Genomic DNA, 24730 nt, shown 5'->3' with positions numbered 1-24730 from the left:
TACTCATTTCTGTTTTGTTCTCAGGCAAAATGGGCACTAAATCTGATCCAAATCAACATCTTCAAATAGTTCAGGACCCTGATTATAGACGACTTGGCTCTACTGTAGATATGAACATAGCACTGGCAACTTTTATACCGCACAGGTACTGCTTTACTGATTACAAGTTAAATTCTAAGTGAAGCTAAACTTACAAAGCCAAAAAAAGACATTATTTTCAGACATAAGGAAAAATTAGTTTTTGATTCCTTTTAGTAATTTATGGTGCATGTTTTTAAAATACTTTTTTCTGATTGTTCTCTGCTTTTAATGTCCTTCTGATAAGCAATGGACCAGCTGCAATAGAAGAATGTTGTAACTGGTTTCGCAAGAGGATTGAGGAACTAAATGCTGAGCAATACAGACAAACTAGTCACCATCAAGAACAGGTGTTGAAATTACTGTTTTAATGCTGAATTGTTTAAAATTGCAAATAAATGCAGGCATTTCAATAATGCATAATTCAATTACTTCCAGGCTGTCAATTGCCTTGTGGGGACTGTGGTTTATGAACGAATTGCTTGTAATGGTCCTAAGCTGGGACCTATCAGTAGAAAACATCCCTTGGTTACCAGGTATATACATGTTTTCTTGTTTGTTTGGAAAGTATTAGAATCTATCCAGGGAAAGCAAGTTCAAAGTTCAATAAAATTATATATTTATATGTAGAAATATGTTTTCTTTGACATAGACAAATGCCACTTAGCAAATTGACAGGATTTTTTTTTAAGCAACAGCAATAACTATTTCAGAAACAAATGTGATCAGAAAGCATGAGAAAATATTCAGAGCACGTCAAAACCTTACAAAGTACAAATTGCTGTTGTAGGTGGAAGAGGAGTGAAGCTGGGAAAGTTTACACCTTTCATGTTTTATGTACTTGATGCCACTCATATCTAAAGAGCTACGGCTTTACTCTTAGATTACCAGCTGACACCAAGATAGTGGCAACATCTGTTCTTGCTCCTTCAAAGCTTCCTTCAAAATAGAAAATTCTCCATCATTTATGCAAGTTGCTCTCTTTTTTATCTGTATTATGTACAAGCCAGTTCATAGCAGATACTTGAATTTCAAAGACAATGAATTGCAGCTTAGGTTACCATATGTGTTTGATGCTTGTCTCTTTGATTTCTCTTCTAACTGCCTGTCTATTCCATAGGTATTTTACATATCCATTCAAAGAGCTGACTGTGGAGGAAGAAGAAACTATGATACATCAGCCAGATAAAGCTTGTTATTTCATGGCTCATAATGGCTGGGTTATGGGAGATGATCCTCTTAGAAACTTTGCAGAACCAGGTTTGTAAAAGAAATTTGAATTCTTACAAACCATTTGATACTCTAGCCAAAGCAATAAGGATTTTATTAAATCTGTCTTCTTTCCAGATGTATTCCTATGAAGCTGCAGAATAGCAGATACTAAGCTTATAGCACTTTAATTTCCCATTCAGCATACAGATGAACTGTAAGAACTGGAATTTGAGGTACAGTTTTACAAGATTTGAGAGGGAAATTACCAGCTTTCTGCCACTGAAATGGGGATGTCCTGCCTCCCCACTTCTGTCATTGTCTTTGTTGCTTACTTTGTACTTTGTTCCAACACCAGTGCTTGTTGGCATTTCCATGAGACAATGACAGTGTGGCAGAAAAACTAATGCAATGAAAAGGTGAATAGTGTTTTACTGCATTAGTGAGCAAAAACTGGATCCTTGAAAAGTCTGCTGAGTGGCAGTCAGGCAGTCAAGAGATGACCCAGTTAAGCCAAATTAAGTATGCAGATTACTTGTGAAGGTAAAATAGGGCATGAAATCACCATGCAGTAAAATACTGCATTATAATTCCTTTGGGGACAGTGTTGATACCCAATAAATGCAAAAAAACCTTGTGTTCAGAGTAGCCATTCAGTTGGTAAACTAAATGAAACAAAGGCCAGTTTAATTGTAATTAAAAATTGTCTGAAAGTTTGAGTCTGCTTTACAAGCTAATCTGGTGATACTCCAGAGTGATCTGCAGTTAGCAAACATTTGATTTCTGCAAAGTAATCTACACCCTTTTCACTAAATTTTATTTACTTTTCTCCTCAAGAATTGAGATAATACATGTTTCAAGAGTGTTTTTGTTCAGTTGCCTTCAGATTATTGCCCTTTCTCCTAGGCAGATTTTTGTATTTTTTCCCTCTCATTCACTGGCTTTAGTTAGCACTCTTAATTTCCATTACTGAGGTTTCTCTTGTAACTCAGCTACAGGATTTTGAGTGCTTTATATTTGTGTTATGCCTTTGTTTTATGCCACACATTATTTCAGCTGAGAACACAATGTGAAAATGTGGTACACAAAGGCACCATAAAGGAATTGCAAAACAAATGCAGTCAGTTCTCTAAATGATCCTTTGAAAAACATCCAAAGAAACAGTTTTTCTCTCTTGTCTGGCTGTGCTGCTATTAGTGAAGAAAAGGGTTGTCTGTGCTTACGTGAGTGTTTTGGGAATTTGTGGTAATTTACAGTTCCCTTTTTTTACTTACTGTCTTTGGAAATTCATCACAGTCTGCTGTTAATAGAAGATAAAATTGCAAATTGTGGCTGTGACAGATTATGAAAACGTAGTGAAATTCTTTTTTGAATTTGACCAGTGTGAAAAGCAAAACTACTAATTTTGTTTGATGTTTTTTTTTTCTTTTTCTGAAGTACAGGTTTTTATACTACATTGAAGAATTAAAAGGAATTTTATTTCAATCTGAAGAATTGTTGCAATATCACTACAGAAGCTAAATGTTCCCATGGAAGAGTGTGAAATTTTACATCAGTGTAGTGTATATAGATTTTTGAGTTGATGTGGTTTTTGTTAGAATTTTTACTGTTCATTACAGTGTCGTTCTATTCTCCAGCAGTAGAAAATGCCACATTTTCATTTTGGTGCACATTCTATACTCCTTCTCTCTACATATATATATATATATATATATATATGTATATATATATACACACACACTGAAGTGAATTTATTTCGTTTACAGGTTCAAATGTGTACTTGAGAAGAGAGCTCATTTGTTGGGGAGACAGTGTGAAACTGCGTTATGGTAATAAACCTGAAGACTGCCCATACCTCTGGGCACATATGAAAAAATACACTGAAATCACTGCCAAATATTTCCATGGTGTTCGTCTGGACAACTGCCACTCAACACCTATTCATGTAGCTGAGGTACGCAAAATTAAGCATGTTTATTATAAAGCAGCGTCCTGTCTGTGAAATAGATCCTGGAGATTTCACAGCAGCAGTGCAGGATTTACGTGGCAGAATTTAAGTGGGAATGAATCTTCCTCATTGCATAAAACGAAGGTTTCTTGTCTGGTGATGTTCAGAAATGGTTTCAGCTACCTTAAATTGTAGAGTGGTATAGTTATTGTATCCTTTACTTCTCTGCTTTAGCTGAAATATTGTGGATGTGGATGGGCCTGGCTACCTTTTCCCTCATTGAGCGGTGGTCATAGTGCAGTGACTGCCAGTATCCAGTATGTCAGTTTGAGATGGAGCCATTGCCGAGACTTGAATGAAAGTCTGACTGTTTTGGGTGGTTTTTTGCCATATATATTTTGCTATTGCTAAATTAAACAGGAAGTGGTTCATTTCACAGAATTTAAAAGCTGGTAGTGAACTCCTGCAACAAGTTTCGTCTGGGAAACTTCTTCATTGCTAAGACTAGTGCTGCTTGTTTCCCAGGGAGCTGACTACATCCCAAAGTTGTACTTGCCTAGTAAATTAGCTTTAAATACGTTTGGAGTAGTGCAGCTTGTTAGCGCTTAATCTTAACTTTGTAACAGAGCTTACCTCAACCTATAAAGAGCTCTCTAAAACAAGTTGATTTGCCCGTTCAAGTTGTAAGTAGCCTTTTCAAAACTTCTGCCATTCTTTTGTTCAGTGTTACTATTTTTGGAATGGTAACTGCAAAGGCTTAAACTGAAGTGCTTCTCAGATTTCGTAGTTCAATAGGTATCTCTTTTATCCAACCTTTGCTCTTGTATTTTGAGCTAAGATTTTGTTTTAAAACAAAGCAGTAGTTAGCTTAAAGTCTATAGAAAAATTCCTAGAATTACTTAATCCATAAGTAATACCGGTAAAATATAACCATGGTTTTCTGAAACTTTCATGTTATCAATATTTTTAATGTGCTGCATATATTGAATGATCATTTATGTTCTGTTAACATTCATGTTAATGTTTGTGTATACATAGCTGACAATGGATGTCTTGCATTAAAAATATATTGTGATCTATAGGAGATGCTAGCAACAGCCAGATCAGTCAGACCTAATCTTTATGTGATAGCTGAACTCTTCACGGGCAGTGAGTACATTGACAATGTTTTTGTCAACCGCCTGGGAATTACCAGCCTGATTAGAGGTACAATAAGCAGTTGAAAATTATGTAGGATTGTCATGTATGGTTTGGAGTTTTAAATGTGAAACTAACATTGGTATGCTTTTTTATTTTTCTTACATATTCATGTTCTTTGCTTATGCAATTATCTTTTCTTCGTGTTCTGTTTAACTCCTCCTGTGTTGTATGCTAATTCTTGGTTTTGCTTATGTTTGTGTGTCCTCTTCTGTGTAACAACTTGTTTTGTTCCTTAATTTTGGCTTTCTATTTATCTTTGCTGCATGGCATTTTCCTATTGTCCAATCCCTGCCTAGCTTTGAAACTTGTCCTTTTTTGTATCTACCTTTCTCCTTTCTGTGGCTTTTTTGGCTGTGCTTTTTGCAGTACATGCTGGACACAGCTAGAAAATTGCGAGCCGATTTGTATGTAGTGGCTGAACTGTTCACAGGAAATGAGGAGCTGGACAATATCTTTGTGAATAGGCTGGGCATTACCTCCTTAATAAGAGGTAGGCTTGCTGCGTGTGTGGTCTCTTTCCAACGAGAGATTATAGATGACATGCTTTTTCCAAGAAGAAGTTTTCTACCAGATTATGCACTTTAAATTTCAAACTCCATATCATCAGAAGCACAGATTCTGTGTTGTAACTTTTTTGATAATTGGCAAAAAATGAAGTACTAGCCATAAAATAAGAGAAGACCTCCTTTGTTAGTTTACAGAAGGCTAAGTATTTTACTCTTGATCTAGTGAAGGAAAAAGGAGTTGTAGCACAGGTCTGCTATGTAAGTCCTGCATCATGTCTGATTTTTGTTGCATGAGTTTTTTAAAGCCTGTGAGAAACAGTTTGATCTCTGCTTTTTTATCCTTTTTTTTCCCATTAGCTTTCTCTTCCTTAATACATTATAATAAATTGAATATTTCAAGTTTCCACACTGGAGAATATAGCTATATGTGTTTGATTTTTTTTTTTTTTATGATTGAATACACCAAAATAACAATTTCTAAATGCCACATTAACATCTTTGTGTGCTGTCCTGTGTGGTAGTTATTGTTATGCAAACACTTAGGTATTCTGTTCCGTAGAGGCCATGACTGCCTACAATAGCCATGAAGAGGGGAGGTTGGTCTATCGGTTTGGAGGTGAGCCTGTCGGATCTTTCGTTCAGCCACGTTTGAGGCCTTTGATGCCAGCTATTGCTCATGCACTGTTTATGGATATTACACATGATAATGAATGTCCAATTCAGGTGAGCACGTAAACAAAAAAAATAATTACCTTTAATGTTTTTGGGAGTGATATTTCCAAACTGTGGGAGGGCTTGATGCAATCTGGATATCCTGAACAAATGCAGTTCAGCTCAAGCTTTCATGCAGAGTAAAAAAAAATTGTAACAATACCTTCTGCCATTCAAGATTTTGTCTTTCAAAGGAGAAGTACTAAATTATTTAGTAACTAAAAAGTTACTAAATAAGCTGGTTTGAGTCTTTCATCCAGCTGCTGTAAGCAGCTTATTGACCTCTTCTCTTGAGCTTGTTTACAGGCAGGAATGAGAGAAAGTGGTGGGCAGGGAGTGCTTATTTTGATTTTTCTGAAGTTGTTTTTCTTAGTTAATTTGCAGAAATTTTCTCCAATAATTGTATTGTAATTGAGGAAATTATGGCCATGGGCTTAGCACTTCCTTTATTAGATTGAGTGGATCTTCTGTCTGCTGAATTGAGAGGATTGAATTTTCTTGGTTTCACTATTCATTACCTATTTATTTATTGATGCAGCACCGATCTGCATATGATGCTCTTCCTAGTGCAATGATTGTTTCCATGGCATGCTGTGCTACAGGAAGTACCAAAGGCTATGATGAACTAGTACCACACCAGGTACGTGTCTCCAATTCAATTCCTAAGCTACCTTTAAAAATACCTTTTATTCTCATCCTAGAACACATATTTTAATGTTGTTTGTTTGAAATTCCAAGCAGTTTGGTGTCTGGTGTTATTTCAGATTGTCCAGCTTCATATGAAATTTGAATTTATTATACAGTTCAGACCTCAAGGTGTGGTAGTTTTTATTTCCCAGAGTAGTTCATATTTGCTTAAATTTGTTTTTTTTACAGATCTCTGTAGTATCTGAAGAGAGGTTTTATGCAAAGTGGAATCCAGCAGCACATCTGACCTCTGGTGAAGTTAATTTCCAAACAGGAATTCTAGCAGGAAGGCTGGCCATAAATAGGCTGCATCAGGAGCTGGGGGCTAAAGGCTTTAATCAGGCAAGAAGTGAGGGTAACACTGCGATTTCTTCGTATGTGTGCTCTGAGTGAGCACAGTTGCAATGTTACGTCTTTTCTAGGTGTATGTAGATCAAGTTGATGAAGATATAGTTGCAGTGACAAGACACTGCCCTAACACACACCAGTCTGTGGTGGCTGTGTGTCGAACTGCCTTCAGGGATCCTAAAACTTGTTTCTACAGTAAAGAAGTACCTGAAATGTGTATCCCAGGTAAACAGACTTCTTTCCAAAAGCTGTTGTCATGTACAAAAGCTTCAAGTTATTCATGCTTTTTAACTTCAAGCACATGCTCGTGAAGTCCATATGAGAACTTTCAGTATATAATGCTCCTTTTATATGTACTAACACCTATGTCCCAGAAGTGGTTAAAGAACCAATAACAGACTTGCAATGCTTAGGGTTTTCAGAAGCATTCATATTGAGTGTATTCCAGCTGCAAGCTCCCCTTGAGGGTGTGAGGGGGGTTTATGGTCTTGTTTGTGAACTAGTAATAGTTAATAGTGAGATGGTTAATTGTACAGAGTTGGGGGATTACTGTTTATTCTGTAATACTGGGGAAAAAGGGTAAAATTTTCTCCTATTTGTTGATTCCATTGCTATTCAGCTTTCAAATATATATAGCAATTTTGTAGCTTGAAAACACATATTGATAAGAACTCTGTGTTAAGTTAATGTAAAGACAATATGTATACAGTACATATATTAATACATAGTATATGTATGCAATACATAATTAATTATGTGGAGTATTTACTGTACTTTAAAGTAGCAAAGTATAATGACTTCTATACATTACCTGGAAATGTTTCTGAAGAGAAGCTTTCCAAACTGGCTTTTTAAATATACTTAGTTCTTTGAGTGCATCTGTGGGCTTGTTTTAAAATCAGTCACATTATGTTTTAAGTTATTTACAAGACTTGCATACCTTATGTCTGTGAATTACTTAAAGGATAGAGAAAATTAGAATTTGTATATTAATAATAAATTGTTACCCTTTAAAGATAAACCATCTGTATCTGCAATTTGTAGAGCAGTCTAGCACACTAATAGGCAAATTAAGAAAGCTGATGACCAGTAAAAGAGAGGTTGTTATTCTCTCGTCATCTGATTTTGATTAATTTATTATAAAATAACAAAAATTGCCATTTTAAATACAGTACAGCATATGAACATTTAGTGAATATATTTATAGGTGTTTAAAATACTTGCTATATATTTCACTTCTTCTGCTGTACAACAGAGACTTGTATATTGAATATCCAGCTTTTTCATTTTGGCTTTTGTTTCATAATTTCAAAAGAATCACTTTTTTAATTTCAAATATTCTAAGAGATGCAACATGGTTTTACTTTTTCTAGGAAAAATAGATGAAGTAGTACTTGAGGCCAGGACTATTGAGAGAAGTGCTAGTCCTTACAAAAAAGATCTACATTTTATAAATGGATTGCCTAATTTCACAATGGAGCTCAGAGAGCATATCCAGGTAATTAGCCTCCTTCACCCATGTTCTGATGTAATATTTTTTAGTTTGTCATATTTTATATTAGAAAAAAACCCAGTGGATTTCAGTTGCAAATTTGTTTTCTTTTTTAAGATAAAAGACAGTAAAATCATAAAGCAAGCTGGAACTGCTATAAAAGGGCCAAATGAATTCGTTCAAGAAATAGAATTTGAAAGATTAACACCAGGAAGTGTAATAGTATTCAGGTATGTTATTATAATTGCCATATGGCTGAGTGAGTTTGCAGAGAGTGATAGGAGACTGGAAAATAGTTCTTCTAAGTGCTGTATTTCTACTAGATATGCATTTTTATTTCAGAGTTAGTCTGGACCCAAAGGCACAGGAGGCTGTGGGGATACTCCGCAATCATTTGATCCAGTTCAGCTCTCATTTTAAATCTGGAAGTCTTCCTGATGATCACTCTGCACCAATATTAAAAACGCCATTTTCTTCGTAAGTGTTCTTTAAGTTTCTGACTTAGCACCAAGAGAGCTACTAGGGGAGCAGAGAATATTATGTACATCTACTGAGGGTTGTTGAGTTTTGGTGGTGGTGATACAAATGGGGTTTTAATTGTCAGAGTGCAATGAAAACTCTGAGAGATCTTCTTAAATGTATAATACATAGTGGGGGCAATACTGAAAAATTTCCCAGTTTGTGTTTGCTGCCTTAAGTAGACTGTCTAACATGGTCTGCTTCTCAGTATTGGGGTGTGATTGTATAAGTGTAATTTTGTACGTAATACTGTATTTCTAAATAAACACTGAAACATCTGAGAGCATCTTGAACACCTGAAAAATTAGGCTCCGAATTTCCAAAATGAAGTATTGAGAGAACTGTATATATTTTAGTATTTTAATTTAAGTCTGAAATGAGAATTGTTTGTGAAATCCTTTCCCTCTTTCCTTACGGATGTTATTTTGGGTTTAATTCTCTTTTTTCCTCCCCTATTTTTTCAGAATTGCATCTAAACTAACTTTGGCTGAACTAAATCAAGTGCTGTATAGATGTGAGGCAGAAGAACAGGAAGATGGTGGAGGCTGTTACAATATACCAAACTGGTCACCCCTAAAGTATGCGGGCCTCCAAGGTAGTAGTTGCAGCATTATTTTTTCTATCAAGTAAAAAAAGTAAATGAGAACTGCTCAATCTAGATCACATCGTAATGCTGTTGTGTTGCTGCTGCTATTGTTTGGTAAAAAAAAGGATTTTTTTTCTGCTTGACCTTGCTACTAATTGGTGTTGTACCCAGGAAATCTCATACTAGAACAAAACCCCTCTCTCTCAATGCTTTGAAACTTAACACTGAAGCCCAGGATGTGTTTTAACACCAGTGCCTTGACTTTTAAAGTAAAAGGAAAATAAATATGCTTCCAGTGAAAAGTTGCATTAATCTAACCTGAGGTGTTACTAGATTACTGAGGAGTGTCTATCATTTATCAAACATACAAATTCCATCATGCTAGTTATTTGCAATGATTTTCATAAGTTTCTAGGATTTATGCTGAGGAAACTAGAATTGGGTTGTAGCTTAACTTGTTATGCAGATGGAGAGAAGCAATCCAGTTAAAGCATCTGTTGCTATGTACATCCTTTTGCTCCTGCATTGTAACTGCTGTTTATGATAATGGTGTGTCTTTTAATACAGAGTTGTGTTTGTATCTTCAGGGTTAATGTCAGTGATGGCTGACATTAGACCAAAGAATGATTTGGGTCATCCATTTTGTGATAATTTAAGATCTGGAGACTGGATGATTGATTATGTCAGTAATCGTCTGATTTCGCGTGCTGGAGCCTGTGCAGAAGTGAGTAGAAATACTTATTTGGTAACTTTGAGGTTTTAAATTGCTACTTGGTTTCATTTCCAATTACTGATATATTTTTTTAAATTCAGACTGTCTATAACATATTTCCTGTCTAGGCAATTTTTTCTAGTAGGTTAAACCTTTAATATGTTTTTCTTCCCTCCCCTCAATGCCTTCCCTCCTCCTTAAGACTAGACTGCAAAAGGGAAATGAAAAATATATAGGGCATGAAGGTATTGTTAGCTCTTCCATGAAGGCTTGCAGAGGTCCCTCCCTGTTTTACTTCTCCTCAAATAAAAAATGAAATTACTGATATTTTTTTTTCTGCTAGGTTTTGGGGTGGTTTTTGGGGTTTTTTTTGTTTGTTTTAAGAAAGTACTTTCAAGAGAGTCCCTAAATACTACTGCATACATCAGTATGACATTATGACAGTTGCAGTCAGCCAAGCACTGGGAAGACAGGAATTTCTGAGATTCAAGGTTGCTTTATAACTGCATTAAAGTGCAGTCCTTTCCTTTGTTTATTTTCCTTCATGGAAAAGGCTTTATGTATTTCAAAAGATCTGATTTTTGTAACTTACCTAACAAATACAATAATAAAGACTTTAACATTGTTACTTCATTTTATTCCTGAAGTCAAGTCTAGTAATACAAGAACAGAAGAATGGCTAAAACAGTCTTATATAATGAAGTGAATGCTAAATTTGACCTGAGAAACAGAGCTTTTCTAGAAAACAAGTTAGTCTGATTCTTGCCACATTTACTGCTCTTCAAAGACTGTTGCTTTTTTTTTGTGTATTTTTGAGTTCTTAATTTGCAATGTTTCATTGTGTTTCAAAGACTTAAGTTATGTGAAACTAAACTACAGTTTTGCTCATCATGTGATATTTTGACAGGTGCATTCTTTATCTGCAAGGCTTATATCTTAAGTGACTTAGTAGAAAGTTGTCATAATGTTACTTAGCAGGGCTAGAAGGAAATAAAAATACTTTCCAGCTGTCAAATGTTTTGCAGTGATACGAGGATGTGAAGCTCTAGAAGCCTGAGTCCAAGACACAAACCTGCACTCATATTCTCTAGTGGCTCTACATAATTTAGCTCTGATGACTTTTTATTCCTGGTCCTGAGCTTCATCTCTTCAGTCCTGTCTTTGTAGCAATGCAAAACTTCCTTCCGATGCTTGGATTATAGTCATGCCTTTTGAGTTCTGACTTTTCTTTGCTACTTAATTTTAATAACAACTTCATGATAGTTCATTTTTTGACTATAAGACTAGCAAAATATAGTCTCCTTCTATACTTCACATTTTGGCCCATTTAGTATAGATGCAATACACATTTTCCTCTACTATTCTTCAGCTAAAAGGCATTAACTCTAAGAAAGTTTGGAGCAGTAGGGCACAGTGTAACTGGGGTGTAATACATGTACAAAAACTGTAACAATATGGATCCTGAAAGCACAGGCTTTTGAACATTGATGGATCAAGTTTTAATTCTGTTGTATTTTAATAGGTTGGTAAATGGCTGAAGGCCATGTTTGTCTACCTAAAAAGAATTCCACGTTACCTCATCCCATGCTACTTTGATGCCATATTAGTGGGAGCCTACACAACACTTCTGGATGTGGGATGGCATCAGATGTCCAGGTATGCTTGGACTTTTTATCAGAGCTATAAAGGCATCTGTATACCTCATAACCTTTTAAATTTTATCTGCTGGAGAATGTAATTTGAATATTTTCATAATTCTCTAATGTAGAAGGATAAAATTGATAGAGAATTATCAAATCCATCTTCTAACAGTGGTGGTTTGGAAGACTGAGCGTTCAGACATCTATCCATGGTTTCAATTTATAACTACTGTTGGGATTGCACAGTAGGAGGAGGAAACCCTAAACCAGCATCTTTTTGCCAGGCTTTGGAAGCTTTTTTTTTTTTTTTTTGCTATAATTTTAGTACCAATGCAATGATTCCTTAAAGTTCAGGTAACTAAGAAAATACCACATTGCATTTGATGCTGATGCTTTCTTCAATGCTTCTCCATTATTACTTCCCATTATCTGAGCACTCTGCTTACTTTTTAAAATAACTGTTTAATCTTCAGAGTCTGCTTCTTTTTGTCTTGCAAAGGGAAGGGAAACTCATTTCATGGAGGCTTCATTCTAGCTATGAGTATGCTGAACAAGTCACTACTGTTTGATACTGTTTTGTAAAAACAGGGGCATTAAAATGGGAATAGAATTTGGTATGGCTGTGAAATCATGGAACGTAATATATTTTATGAAAAAATACTTGGAGGTCAACTAGTCAGGAATGGAGATCAACTATTTCAGGGAATGCCTTAACAGATTTTTTTATTTGCAGTTTTTGTATATATATGTAAAAATATGATGTTTAAAAATACTGACTAGTTTTGACAAACTTTTGTTCATAGTTTTGAAATCTTAGGTGTGTGTATAGGCATTAACTAAACCAAAACAACTTTTTGTTTTGAACTGTTTTGTAGAAGTACATGTTTTAAACACTTCCATGGCAGTAATCCATTAAGATTTGACTCTTAACATTGGGCACCCATTTTAGGAAAACTAGTAATTTACAAATTAAATCTTAGATAAAAAATCAGTTCATGCAAAATGCTAGGATTAATTCATTGCTAGTTTTTTACAATTCCTACACGTAATGCTTGTCATAGCCTTCTGTAAATGTAAAAGGGTACATTTTATAGACTGCTATTGTTGAATGCAAAGTTATTTTAATTTCATTCTGTTGAATTACAGCTTTGTGCGGAATGGATCAACATTTGTTAAGCACCTTTCCTTGGGTTCAATCCAGTTATGTGGGATAGGAAAATACTCTTGTCTGCCAGATCTGTCTCCTTCCTTACATGATGTTCCCTATAGGCTCAATGAGATTACAAATCAGAAAGAACAGTGTTGTGTTTCCTTGGCAGCTGGTAAGTGAGAACAACCTTTAAATAAAAAGAAGTCTTCCAAAACAGTTAAACTGCTTTTAGTAACTATATTAAAATCCTCTGCATCATGTTTAAGAACCATATGTCAAAAACTATGTATAAAATGTAGCAATTTCACTCACTTTTGCCTCATGTTTAACGTAAAGATTTGCTCATGTTAAAAGTATGGAAGTTTTCTCTAGTAGTACTCATGGGGGTAGTGAGGGAGAACTTTATATGTAAATGCTTTATTTAGAGACTTTTTTTGCCATATTTGTTGTTACCATATACAGAGATCTGCAAAAATGTTGTTTTCCTTTCTGGAAGACTTGCTTGAGATAAGTATACTTACCGTAAGGGGGTTTAGTTTATCTTTTATAAATGTGAATTTAAGAAGTGAATTGTAATGTAGTTACAATTGTAACTTGGTTTACAAGTTCTCAGAAAGAAACATTATCAGACCAGAAGAACTCCTGATCAGAAACTGTCTCCAAAAGGAAAGAGCATAAAAGCAGTCAGCAAGTAATATTTATACCTCCAAATGTTCTGCCAGCATTTGGCAATCTTCCTATGAGCATTTGCCTCTGTCCAAAGTATTATCTTCTGTGGCTTAGAATGAGTTTATTTTGGTTCTGAGTTGGCTCATTCCTTTTCCGAAGCCGTGGAAACTTTTAAGCATCCACAAATGCAGTGGCATCTCTCTCAGTGGAGTACTTTTCTTCTTTTTGCCATCACTCTTGTGTAGCTTTATTGCCTTTCATTTCTGGATTTTAATAACATTCCATTTGCCTGCTTCAGTGTTACCTAGAGGCACAGAGGCACAGTGTTCCCTTAAACTGGTCATAAAGATTAATTATACTGAAGGGTTTGGTTTTAAATATTCCTTTCACATACTCACTAGTAGTTGTGCCTGAGATTTTTTAATTGTACACAGATTGTGTCATTCTCAAGTGCTGCTGCCATGTACTATGAATTTGCAGAGATGTGGAGGTCATATTGGAGAACTAGATCTCTAAGCTCCTGGAAAAGAGAAGCAGAATGTCTTTCACAGTGTCTGAGAACAGTCTCATCCCCTTTATGCTGCTGAGAGGCCATGACTCTCATGCATAAACTCTTTCCAACATAGTGTTCCAATCATAGTTCTGATTTTTTTTTTGGTTAGTTTTCTTTCTGTTTTTTTTAATTAACTTTTGGTTAAGTTGCCAGGTGATTTAATAAAAATTAAAATGTCACTGTTAGTGGTATGAGAAATGCTTTTGTGTGGTCTTGAAATTCTAGAAGACATTATTCTAGAATAGGGTGTATCTAATTCTATCAAGAACTTGGTCTAGGAGATAGTTTATTTGAAATATCTTAATCTAGGAAAAAGTTATAAATTAGTTTGTTTGGTTTTTTTTTTAACTTCTGGTTGTTTTATATATGTGTGCTTGGAGATTTCTGCTATATCAATTCATTAGATGAATAATGACATTTCTTTTCAGGTTTACCTCACTTTTCTTCTGGAATTTTTCGTTCGTGGGGAAGGGATACTTTTATTGCACTAAGAGGTCTAATGTTAGTTACTGGGCGCTATCTAGAAGCAAGGTAAGACTGGCCTAGCCTTGGTTCTTGTTGGCTTTGTAGGCAGTTAGGAAAAAGCAATGCTCTTAAAACCTGAGCTGATGCACAAGCTGTGTGAAACAGTTGATGTGCAGTATAAAACTTTATTGGCACTAGACATATTTGGGAGCTCCCTCTAAGTGGGATTAAAAATACTACTCAGTCTTTTACTTTCTTAGCAGTGATACAAAGCTGATGTTCTGTAGAGGTAAGGTAGTTTTAACTCCAGCAGTGCTACTGTTCGTCCTTGAACAAAGTGATTGTTTCGCTAGTACCTGCATCATTGTTGCTGAGCAATAATTTCAGAATTGTTTATGTAAAAACTTAAAGTAGCAAAAGAGAATACTGTTCTAAACAGAAAGGTGTGAATGCAGGTCTGTCATGATGTTTTTGTAACTGCTAGTATTTGTCTGTTGATACTAGATATCAGCTAATTGTGCATTGTTGCAATCTGGTAGCTATAAATATTTAACTTGATAAATGAGCCATACATAAGCCAGATGAATTTAATATTTTGATTAATATTAATTTGAATGGAGCTTGGCACATAATGGAAACATAAAAATTAGTTGGTGTAAATCAGCATGTATTTATGCTGTTGTACATTTGGCCAACTGTTAGCTTTCTCATGCAGAAAGATCTGCAGTCAACTAGGATGTTTATTTTGCCTTTTAAAGCTAGTTGGAATTCATGTTTTCTGCAAGGTATGCGCAACGGTTCTCATATGAAACTTCTCATAACCTCAGTTGCTGTCACCTCTCTGTATTTTAATAGGAATTTCCCATCTACTCCTGCCCTCCGTCCCCATTCCACCCCACCCATCAGAATGGATACCAGGGTAATCATACACAAGGTCAATAAAAACCTTCCCTGTGACCTCAGTGGGATTTGGATTTAGGATCTATATCACTACCTATTAAAAAGCAAATTATCTTTACCATATGAATAGATGACGTATGTTTTGTACAGACTGATGTAAATGTAATCATATTGAAGAATTTGTTGGAGAATGGGTGGTTTTTTATTGTAAAAAGTTCATGCTAAATTGAATAATTTGTAGCTTTCAACAGCAAACTTTTGGAATCTGTGTTTAAAATGCTGTTTGTCTTCTTGCTAATAATGTAATCCTGTATGCTTTGTACTTGGTACTTGGTCTAACAATGGCCTTGAAGACAATTCAGTCAAGACTGTGATTTTCTTTTGTTCTAGAAACATCATTTTAGCATTTGCTGGGACTTTAAGACATGGTCTCATTCCCAATCTGCTCGGTGGGGGGACACATGCCCGATACAACTGTCGCGATGCTGTGTGGTGGTGGCTTCAGTGTATCCAGGAGTACTGTAAAATTGTTCCCAATGGATTAGACATTCTCAGGTGTCCTGTTTCTAGGATGTACCCAAGAGATGACTCTTCTCCGCAACCTGCAGGCACTGTGGTAAAAATTCTTCTAATTGAACTATTTAACAAAACTATAATGTTTTAATGAAAGGATATAATTTTTTTCTAGCTACAAGAACCTGTTGCTATCTGTTGTTTGTAATGAAATTTGATTATAGCACAAGAATTCAACATTTTAGGCACTTCTTGCATCACCTGATTAGACCAAGTGCAAGAAGGAAAAAAATTCCATCAGCTTCTAAACTTTTTTGTTGCTTTTTGTCTTGAAAAAATGTTGATATCAAAAGTTGTACACATTGTATTGCTATTGCCAAGGATGCTACTTGAAAATGTTTGGTGTGGGAGTTGTTGTGGAATACCATATAAACTAGGGGTTTAAGAAATGCTTTCTATTCATTTTTCATCTTGCCTTTCATATGTCATCCAAACATGTAATAAATCTAGGATCAGCCACTTTACGAAGTAATACAGGAAGCAATGCAACGACATATGGAAGGCATAAATTTCCGAGAAAGGAATGCTGGTCCTCAGATTGACCAAAAGATGAGAGATGAAGGTAACATACACAGAACACTTGCTGTGCAAAACAGAAGTTGATGATTATATTTTGTATTTCCTTTTCCTCTTATTTCCTCTTTCTATTGAGCATGTATTTATTTTAATATATATTTATTGTAGCTAAAACGTTATTACTTTATATATATGTAATATTTTTGAAGTGCCTAAATAATAGTTTATTGTTAGCCACTGGTCATATGGTGCACGTTACCATTAAAATTTCACTTAAAGTACAGTTGCCTTCAGAAACCTACTTCAGGTCTCTTGTTAGAAGGTCTTTTTGTTTATTGGGAAGTTTGGGTTGGGGGTGTGGGTAGTTGGGGTCTTGTTTTGTCTAAAAAATGAAGTTAACAGCTGATACTCTTTCTTGCCAGGTTTTAATGTAACTGCAGGCATTGACCATGAAACTGGCTTTGTCTTTGGAGGGAGCCGCTTCAATTGTGGCACTTGGATGGATAAAATGGGAGAGAGTGACAGAGCTCGCAACACAGGAATTCCAGCTACTCCAAGGTATGAAAGCTGGGCTTGAGGCCGGGGGGGTTTAATTCTTTTTTTAATTTAAATTCTTCTGCAGAACCACTAGGAATTCTATTGACACATTGAGAAGTTATCTCTCAAATATTCTAAACATTTCTACCTACTAAAATGTTTATGGAATTCGTTTTCTTTGTGCTGATTTGAAGTCAGAAGCTGTGTTCTTGGGCACGTGAAGCCCATGGCTTCTGTCACAGTCTTAGCTCCATGCCAAGAGTTGACTTCTGAATTCAGGTAGTAAAATGTAATTTAGGAAAGACTGTATACTTGCTGTACTAGCAGTACTTTGTTATTCAAACTTCTCATATGAGTTATATATTGATAATTGTGTTGTTTGAATACTTCTTAATTTGAATTCAAAAATATTTACAACATCTACATTTTCAGAGTTGAGATTAAGCATTTTTAAGTAGGCTCTTTATTATGTGCTAGCAACCTGTTGCAGGCATCCTTGCTTGAATTTAGTACAGTATCAGTTTCAAATTAATTGCCTTCCATGGGTAAGAATTGAGGAAAATGTTATCTTTCTTGACAGTCAAGCATTTTAATTGGGAACCAAGAACGGTTGAGGTACTTTCCAAAAGAGCCTGAGTTGGTGATATGGGAGAGAAAATTCCATCACGTAGACAGTAAAGCTGAGTATGATACATTATGAAATATTTGCATATATTGATTACATGAATATTACCTGAAAAAAGAAGCAAGTCCAAGAAGTGAATTTAGTGCTAATTTTAATCCATCACTTTTGACTTGAGTAGTCTCTTATGGCAGAACTATTACCTAAGTTACAGAAGTGTGTGTGCAGTTGAGAAGCTTTGTATTGAACACAGTTTTAACATCAGAGGACCACATTTGGGGTTGATCCTTTTTTCATGTTACAGTCACTGGTATAAAATTATCCTCCATTTGTGCTAATTAGCTGGGTATGATAATATCATTTTAAAGAAGGACAGAAAAGGGTATTTGCTGCCCAATTTACAATCAAGTTCATTCCCTGACTGAGAAATAGGGGAATAGTAGTCTCTAAATAAGAGGCTTATGAATCTAAATTTTTCAGTCACTCATTGAACTTTAATAGCCTTCTTAAAGTAAATAATGAGGTTTATTATCATTATTTTTTTAGAGATGGCTCTGCTGTGGAAATGGTTGGCCTGTGCAAGTCAGCGGTTCGCTGGTTGATGGATTTATCTGGGAAGAACATATTTCCATTTCGTGGAGTCACTGTAAAAAGACATGGTAAAAACAGGCACATCTCGTAATTGTATTACTGGGGTACAAAAATAACTAAAACAATGAAATAGTGACCATATAACCTCACAAGAAGATTTAGGGGTAAAAGGGCAAAAACTTGAGAAAGTATCTTGTATGATCAAAATCCTTCTGTTAGTATAAAAACTTAAGAGAAGTTTATATCATCTTCTCAATATTTCAAATAGTTTATTCTGTGGATTACAAAGGAATTTCAGAGCCTGAATACCTTTTCTCAAAATGGGTATAACTGATAAGGTTAGTGTGTATTATGATGATTGCAACATTTATTACTAGAATGCAAAGTAAAATTATGCAGGACACTTTATTTTCTCTTTCTGTCCCTCCCCCAGTATTCATAACACAGAAAACCCCCTTGCTGGGAATATTTACATGAGTATCATAGGAAGTGCCTTATCTTTTAGAGGTTGTACTCTTCTAATCATAAAGTTACTTTAAGCTTAGCCAGCCCAAGTGAGTATGTACCCTATGGAGACTCTAATGTTGTGTTAGTCTCACTAGAAATTTCAGTGAACTGTTGCTGCTGTGATCTGTACAGTTGGCCTAAATGTAGGGAATCACAAACTGAGAGAGGTGCTCTTGGTCTGCTCCTGTTATATTAAATGTCAGGAATTCAAGAAGTGTACTTCTGCTGTTGTCACTGTAGCTGATTGCAGAAAATTAACACCATGTGTGACATCTTGCAGGAAAGGAGGAGATTATCACATATGATGAGTGGGACAGGAAAATTCAAGGACACTTTGAAAAGCTGTTCTATGTCTCTGAGAATCCAGCAGACCCTAATGAAAAACACCCAGATCTTGTACACAAACGTGGAATTTATAAGGACAGCTATGGAGCTTCGAGTCCATGGTGTGATTACCAACTCAGGCCAAATTTTCCAATAGCAATGGTTGTGGTAAGTGTGGGGCAGTGGGAGGAGGGCTTTGCACTTAAATGCAAGCTTAGTTCAGTTACAAAGAAAATTTTAAGGTCCACCTGCATGGCATTCTATCAGGAACATACATAGCTTGGAATAGCTTTTTGAAAGCAGCTTTTTTTTTTCCCATGCTTTTAATATTTGTCCATCTTTGTCCAAAAATATATCAAGACAGGACTTTCTAATTTGCCATGTTCACTGTATTCAGAATATCTTTTATGGCTAGATCTAGGAGGCTGCTTTTCCCATCAAATTGGCTAAAAAGGAAGGATTCTTTGTCTCCATTGGATTTGTAAAGAGCTTCAGTAATAATATTTGCCGAGGGTATATAAAATAAAATCAAAATTGGAAAAAGCACTGGATAACTTATGTTTTCTTGCTTACTCTGACTTTCAGGTTCCAGAAGTTGATTCAGTAATGCAAAACTCAGGCTTTTTGTTGTCTTCTGCATTTGTATACACAGCCTTATGTATGTATATGCACAGACATTATTCATTAAATCTATTATTTTATTAGGCCCCTGAGTTGTTTACACCTGAGAGAGCTTGGAAGGCTCTGCAGATAGCAGAGGAAAAGCTTCTTGGTCCATTAGGCATGAAAACCTTAGACCCAGAGTAAGTACAGCAGAGAAAAGATAAAGTGGTAATTCCTAAAGACAATAAACATGACAGTAGGAATTATTTGATGTAGGGCAGGGTTGGTGATGATGTGAAATCTTCATTTATACCAATGAAATAAGGCTGCAGGAAGTACTTCTAGAACAATTGTTTTGCCATTCTAGAAGTCTGTAATTAATTTCTTTATATAGGCAATGGCTGGGTGGTTTTGGATGCCTCACAGTAAGCAAGTCAAATTTGTTATCATACCAAAGATGTTGAATTTGCATCTTGGGACATACAGTGTTTGATACAGTGTACAGCACTACAGTTTGAGTGAAAGTAAAAGAGTAAAATTATGACTCTTTAGTCCTTTCAAGATGTTGACCATTTTCCTACAAATTTAAACTTTATTTGGAATTTCACTGTCATGTAAAGTACAGAACCAATTGGAGACCTCCCTAACTTAACCATCAATAAATGTAAATGACAGGTTTTTTGGTTAATTTCTGTTTTCCTCTTCTGTGTATCATTTTAATTAAGACTTTGTTTGCATAATACATTTTTTGTTTCTTGCAGTGATATGGTGTATTGTGGAGTCTATGATAATGCTCTTGACAATGACAACTACAATGTAGCCAAAGGATTTAATTATCACCAAGGACCTGTAAGAGCTACTTCCTTCAATTTTAGAAAAAGTGTAGTCATCTTTTCAAACCAGCTGCTTTGATAATCATCTCTTTCATTCTTTGTTTAGGAATGGCTGTGGCCAATTGGATATTTTCTTCGTGCCAAACTGTATTTCTCTAGGTTGATTGGTCCAGAGATATATGCAAAAACTGTAGTTATGATTAAGAATGTTCTTTCTCGCCACTATGTTCATCTTGAAAGGTAAGGTAGCAACAAACACAAAATATTCAAAGTACCAAGCTAGTGGTATCTGCCATCCAATTGCATGTAAGAGTACAGATCTACTGTATAAATAGGATCTCTTTTCTAGATAGGAAAAGACTTGAGACCTGCAATTGCAATTGCAGGTCTCAAGTCAGATTTCAAATACAGGTGGGATCTAGTGCCTTTCACAGATTGCAGAATTCCTAATACTTATCCATGTGAATACTGGGTGAAATAAATCTTACACAAAAATTAGCATCTTATTTCATACAGGAAATCAGTTTCAGAAAAAATGACTGTGATTTGTTTTTAAAAAAAAAGGAAGTATTTAAAAACAAACTTTGTAAAACATAATAAGTAAAGGGCAAGTAGTGACAGATTAAAATTGCAGCAGATAAAATGACATGTTCTTTTTTTTCAATCTATAATCTAACAACAGTACTCATTTCTGTTTTCTCTTATCAGATCGTCCTGGAAAGGACTTCCAGAACTAACCAATGAGAATGGGCAGTATTGTCCTTTTAGCTGTGAAACTCAGGCCTGGTCAATTGGTGTTATCCTTGAAATCCTTTATGACCTGTAAAAGTTTATTTTGATTGATTTGGTGAAACTTCTGTGGTCTTACTATTGGGCATAAATGAACACTTGGCTTACACTGCAAGGGAAATTAACTGTTCTGCACAATCACTTAAGTTGTGTCCGGACTTTCAGAGATGCTGAATGCCAGCAGCTTCTGTGCCCTATAACTGTGTGGGGCTTAGGTGTTTTGAAAATCAGGGCATGACAACAAAATAAAACTGCAGTGCACACTCGATGCAGCAACTTTTAGTGAGGAGCAATTTTAAGAATATGCACAAACTTAATTTTAAATAGCTTTGGTTTTTTTAACCTATTCAAAACAATATCTTAATGTAACAAAGTAAATTTGCTCCTTCCTGAGCTAAAAATAAGTAGCACAGCTCTTATGTTTTTTTTTTTCTTTGTCTCTTAAAGAGTAAATGGATGTTTTTGCAAATGCATGCTTAAGTAGACTAACCTGTAACTTTCTGAGTTTGGTATGCTTTGTGCTCTAGCACCATGCATTAATGAAGGCATAATATGTTATCTCTCCATTGAACTGTATAATGGGGATGTTTTTATATGTGTTCAATTGAACACTCGACTAAGCAACCACAGAAATAAAATGTATGAATACTGTAATAAAACAACTTCTGAAGTTATATATAAAATTTTGAAAACTTTACTTTGAGAGTTAACTCAAGCAAAAATGAGGTAACATCCGATGTTAATCTGTCTTTAGATTTATTTAAATACCATGAGCCATATAGCAAACCTGTTTTTTCATTTATATCTGGTTTTCACCATGGGTAATTCAAAAGAAGTGTGCATACAATGCACAGCCTATATGTTAGGGAAGGCCAAAATGCTTTACTGCTTATTAAATTAATTTATTGAAGAGATAGGGTCACCTGAGCCCTTCTTTCCTGGGAAAATCCTAGCTCTATTAATCAGGTGGAAATGCTTAACACAAGGGAAAAACATAGTAGTAGCCTACTATCAGAGAGGAGAATATGGGGCTTCTGGGCCTTCTGAAATTGCACCAATAACAATAAGCATGCTGTGTGGTGTCCTTTGGGAACAATCCAGTGAACATGATGCAAAATGTCTTTTTTCATATTTGGATGCCTGCATGTCTTTATTAAGTTCTCAAACTGAGAGGAGAGCAGCTGGTAATTCTCAAACTCTTCATACAATTTTTCCATCTTAGTGCAATAAACAGGCGGAGAGTGGGGTTGACAACACTTCCCACATCACAAGGCAGAAAAGCAAAAGCACTATTTCTGAATGTTAGACAACATATGCTGTTAATTATGCAAAAAATAAATACGGGATGTAATTCTAATGCACTAAAACACAGATCAAGATTTTATCATGTCTGTATTTTAAAGTTTCTGTAATCTGTTTAAAGTACAGTGCACACATGCTGTCTTGTTCAGGGAGATACTGTAAGGGCAAGTTAACCAGTTCAAGAGATGAATTGTAAGTGGCTATACTCACATACTATTTGTTTGAAAGGTTAATAAGGATTTTAACTCCCTTGCTCAAGTGTTCAGTCCTTAGAAGTTAGGGATAGGTAATGTCTATATTATACCTGAACTTTTGAGCTGCAGTATATGGGTTGGGAATTTTTTATTTTCTCAACACAGTGCATAAGAATTGTCATTTGATCAAAAATGTTACTGAAATGTCTGCTACAGATTATTTTTTTAATGTGCAAGAGGCATAGAAAGTATTTTTCATACTGCACTGAACTTTCCAAAGTTCTTGATAATTATATTGAGGTTTATGTACTACTGTTTCACTAGCTTCACTGTTTTCCTGGATACTTATTTTTTGTGTATTATTTCAAGGTATGTTTTATGGCTCCTGTGGCTTAGAAAGCAGGAACAAAATGGCAGAAAAAAATTGTTCTTAATTCATGAAAATATTTTAAAATTGGAAGTGAAGCTAAAGAGCTATAACTGTTGAAGATTTCCACCAAGTGTCAAAATTATATTCATTGGCAATAACACTCTTTAAGTGTTGGGGAAAAAAAAACATGAGAAATTTTTCATCAAAACCTTTCTATGCTGTGTACAGATTGCTTTCCAGTTTTGCAACCTGAACTGCTGATAGACACTGCATATTTGTCATTGCTAGGGTGTTTTCTAATTTAATAATACAATCTTAAAGATAAATCACCACTGTGTACACAAAAATACATATGTTATTAAACTTCTAAACATGCCCATTTATAATCTTGCTTCTGCACTGGTTAGTTGAGCATAGTTTTAGTGACAAATATTTTAAATAGGGAAAAAATATGTATTGGTTGACTTTGCTGTTAAGTAGCAACAAAAGTAAGATTTAAGGTTATTAACTTTATTGGGGGGGTGGTGGTTTATTGGTTTTGGGGTTTTTCTTTTTTTTTCTTCAAAAAGCTACTCAACACTTTGTCAAGCCAGACAGTTTAAAAATGAAGAGGGAAGAAAACAATGTTAACTCTAACATAAAATGAGCTGATATCCATACAGATCAAGTCATTGTCCCCTAAAAATAGCTGACTTATATTTACTGATCCTGAGCTTTATCATTATAATTTATATTTTACACTCAAAGACTTCTAGTAATGCAAACTTATAATTGGTAAAATAGAAATAAATTAAATTACTCAGTAAGAACTATGCATCCATTGTGTTCCAGTTGGTGCTTCTTGATCTATGTTATATTAAGAACTGGTTTTCCTCCCAATTGAAATAATTTTAACTGTTACCAGTGTTCACACAGTTAATAGCTCTTGATTTATTCAAAAATTATTAACTTGAGAATTCAAGTAAACTGATGTATCATTCTCACACTGCATGTTGTAATGTAACATGGAAACATGAGCTTTACATGTCTGTCTATCACAGCAACAACTGATTTTAGAAAATGTCATTATTCATTTCTGAAATGCACAAAATAAAATTCTTTAATTCAGAGTTAACCTTTTCTTGTGATTGTTTTTTTAAAAAAGTCAGACTTTGCAGCTAATGTTGCTTGTTCATTTCTTGCAACTTTACATACAGGGGAGATTGTTAACTTCTCAGGTTAAATATTAAAAGGTGCTAACAACACTTATTAGATAAACAACAGCTTATTAGAAAAAAAAAAAAACAACATAAACTAGAGATTCTTATGTTGGTGTCAATGTCAGCTGTCCCAGCTGAGTTTGAGTGGGTTTGGGTTAGCAGACCTTCTGATATGAATGTTTATATAATTTAGATCATAGTATTGCAAATTCACCAAGACAGCAGTCTTGATTAACTGATTTACGGATACCCAAGTGATACAGTGATTAACTTTTGGAGTAAAATTCCTATCACTATGGAGAAGGCACTTTCACTTTTCACCTCTGCTTTGTAAAATCAAAGTCTCACAGCACAGGTGCCTGGTATACATATATATGTTCTGTACATATATATACAT

The 24730-nt window shown here is 35.1% G+C and overlaps 1 protein-coding gene across 2 annotated transcripts in view; it reads left to right on the top strand.

Moving 5' to 3' along the window:
• The window catches only part of AGL (amylo-alpha-1, 6-glucosidase, 4-alpha-glucanotransferase), a 34344-nt gene extending 10096 nt beyond the window's left edge, over window positions 1-24248 (top strand). The window contains exons 8-34 of one of the 2 annotated variants that reach the window (XM_053984599.1): window positions 25-145; window positions 326-428; window positions 517-614; window positions 1199-1338; window positions 3054-3241; window positions 4802-4925; window positions 5501-5664; window positions 6191-6292; window positions 6529-6681; window positions 6762-6912; window positions 8061-8185; window positions 8297-8409; window positions 8522-8656; window positions 9163-9293; window positions 9872-10008; window positions 11519-11652; window positions 12783-12958; window positions 14437-14539; window positions 15764-15989; window positions 16397-16508; window positions 16885-17020; window positions 18168-18280; window positions 19000-19211; window positions 19749-19846; window positions 20408-20495; window positions 20586-20719; window positions 21188-24248. In XM_053984599.1, coding sequence (XP_053840574.1) covers window positions 25-145; window positions 326-428; window positions 517-614; window positions 1199-1338; window positions 3054-3241; window positions 4802-4925; window positions 5501-5664; window positions 6191-6292; window positions 6529-6681; window positions 6762-6912; window positions 8061-8185; window positions 8297-8409; window positions 8522-8656; window positions 9163-9293; window positions 9872-10008; window positions 11519-11652; window positions 12783-12958; window positions 14437-14539; window positions 15764-15989; window positions 16397-16508; window positions 16885-17020; window positions 18168-18280; window positions 19000-19211; window positions 19749-19846; window positions 20408-20495; window positions 20586-20719; window positions 21188-21305 — 3635 coding nt within the window. In that variant the 3' untranslated portion in view covers window positions 21306-24248. Of the gene's footprint in view, window positions 1-24; window positions 146-325; window positions 429-516; window positions 615-1198; window positions 1339-3053; window positions 3242-4801; window positions 4926-5500; window positions 5665-6190; window positions 6293-6528; window positions 6682-6761; window positions 6913-8060; window positions 8186-8296; window positions 8410-8521; window positions 8657-9162; window positions 9294-9871; window positions 10009-11518; window positions 11653-12782; window positions 12959-14436; window positions 14540-15763; window positions 15990-16396; window positions 16509-16884; window positions 17021-18167; window positions 18281-18999; window positions 19212-19748; window positions 19847-20407; window positions 20496-20585; window positions 20720-21187 lie in introns of those variants that run through there. The other variant, XM_053984600.1, reaches the window with a different exon arrangement.
• Window positions 24249-24730: the final 482 nt, after the last annotated feature.

The sequence above is a fragment of the Vidua macroura genome, chromosome 9, assembly GCF_024509145.1.
Source record: "Vidua macroura isolate BioBank_ID:100142 chromosome 9, ASM2450914v1, whole genome shotgun sequence".
NCBI classification, from domain to species: domain Eukaryota; kingdom Metazoa; phylum Chordata; class Aves; order Passeriformes; family Viduidae; genus Vidua; species Vidua macroura.
The sequence above is the reverse complement of the archived record's forward strand: the minus strand, read 5'-3'. Positions and strand labels throughout refer to the sequence as shown.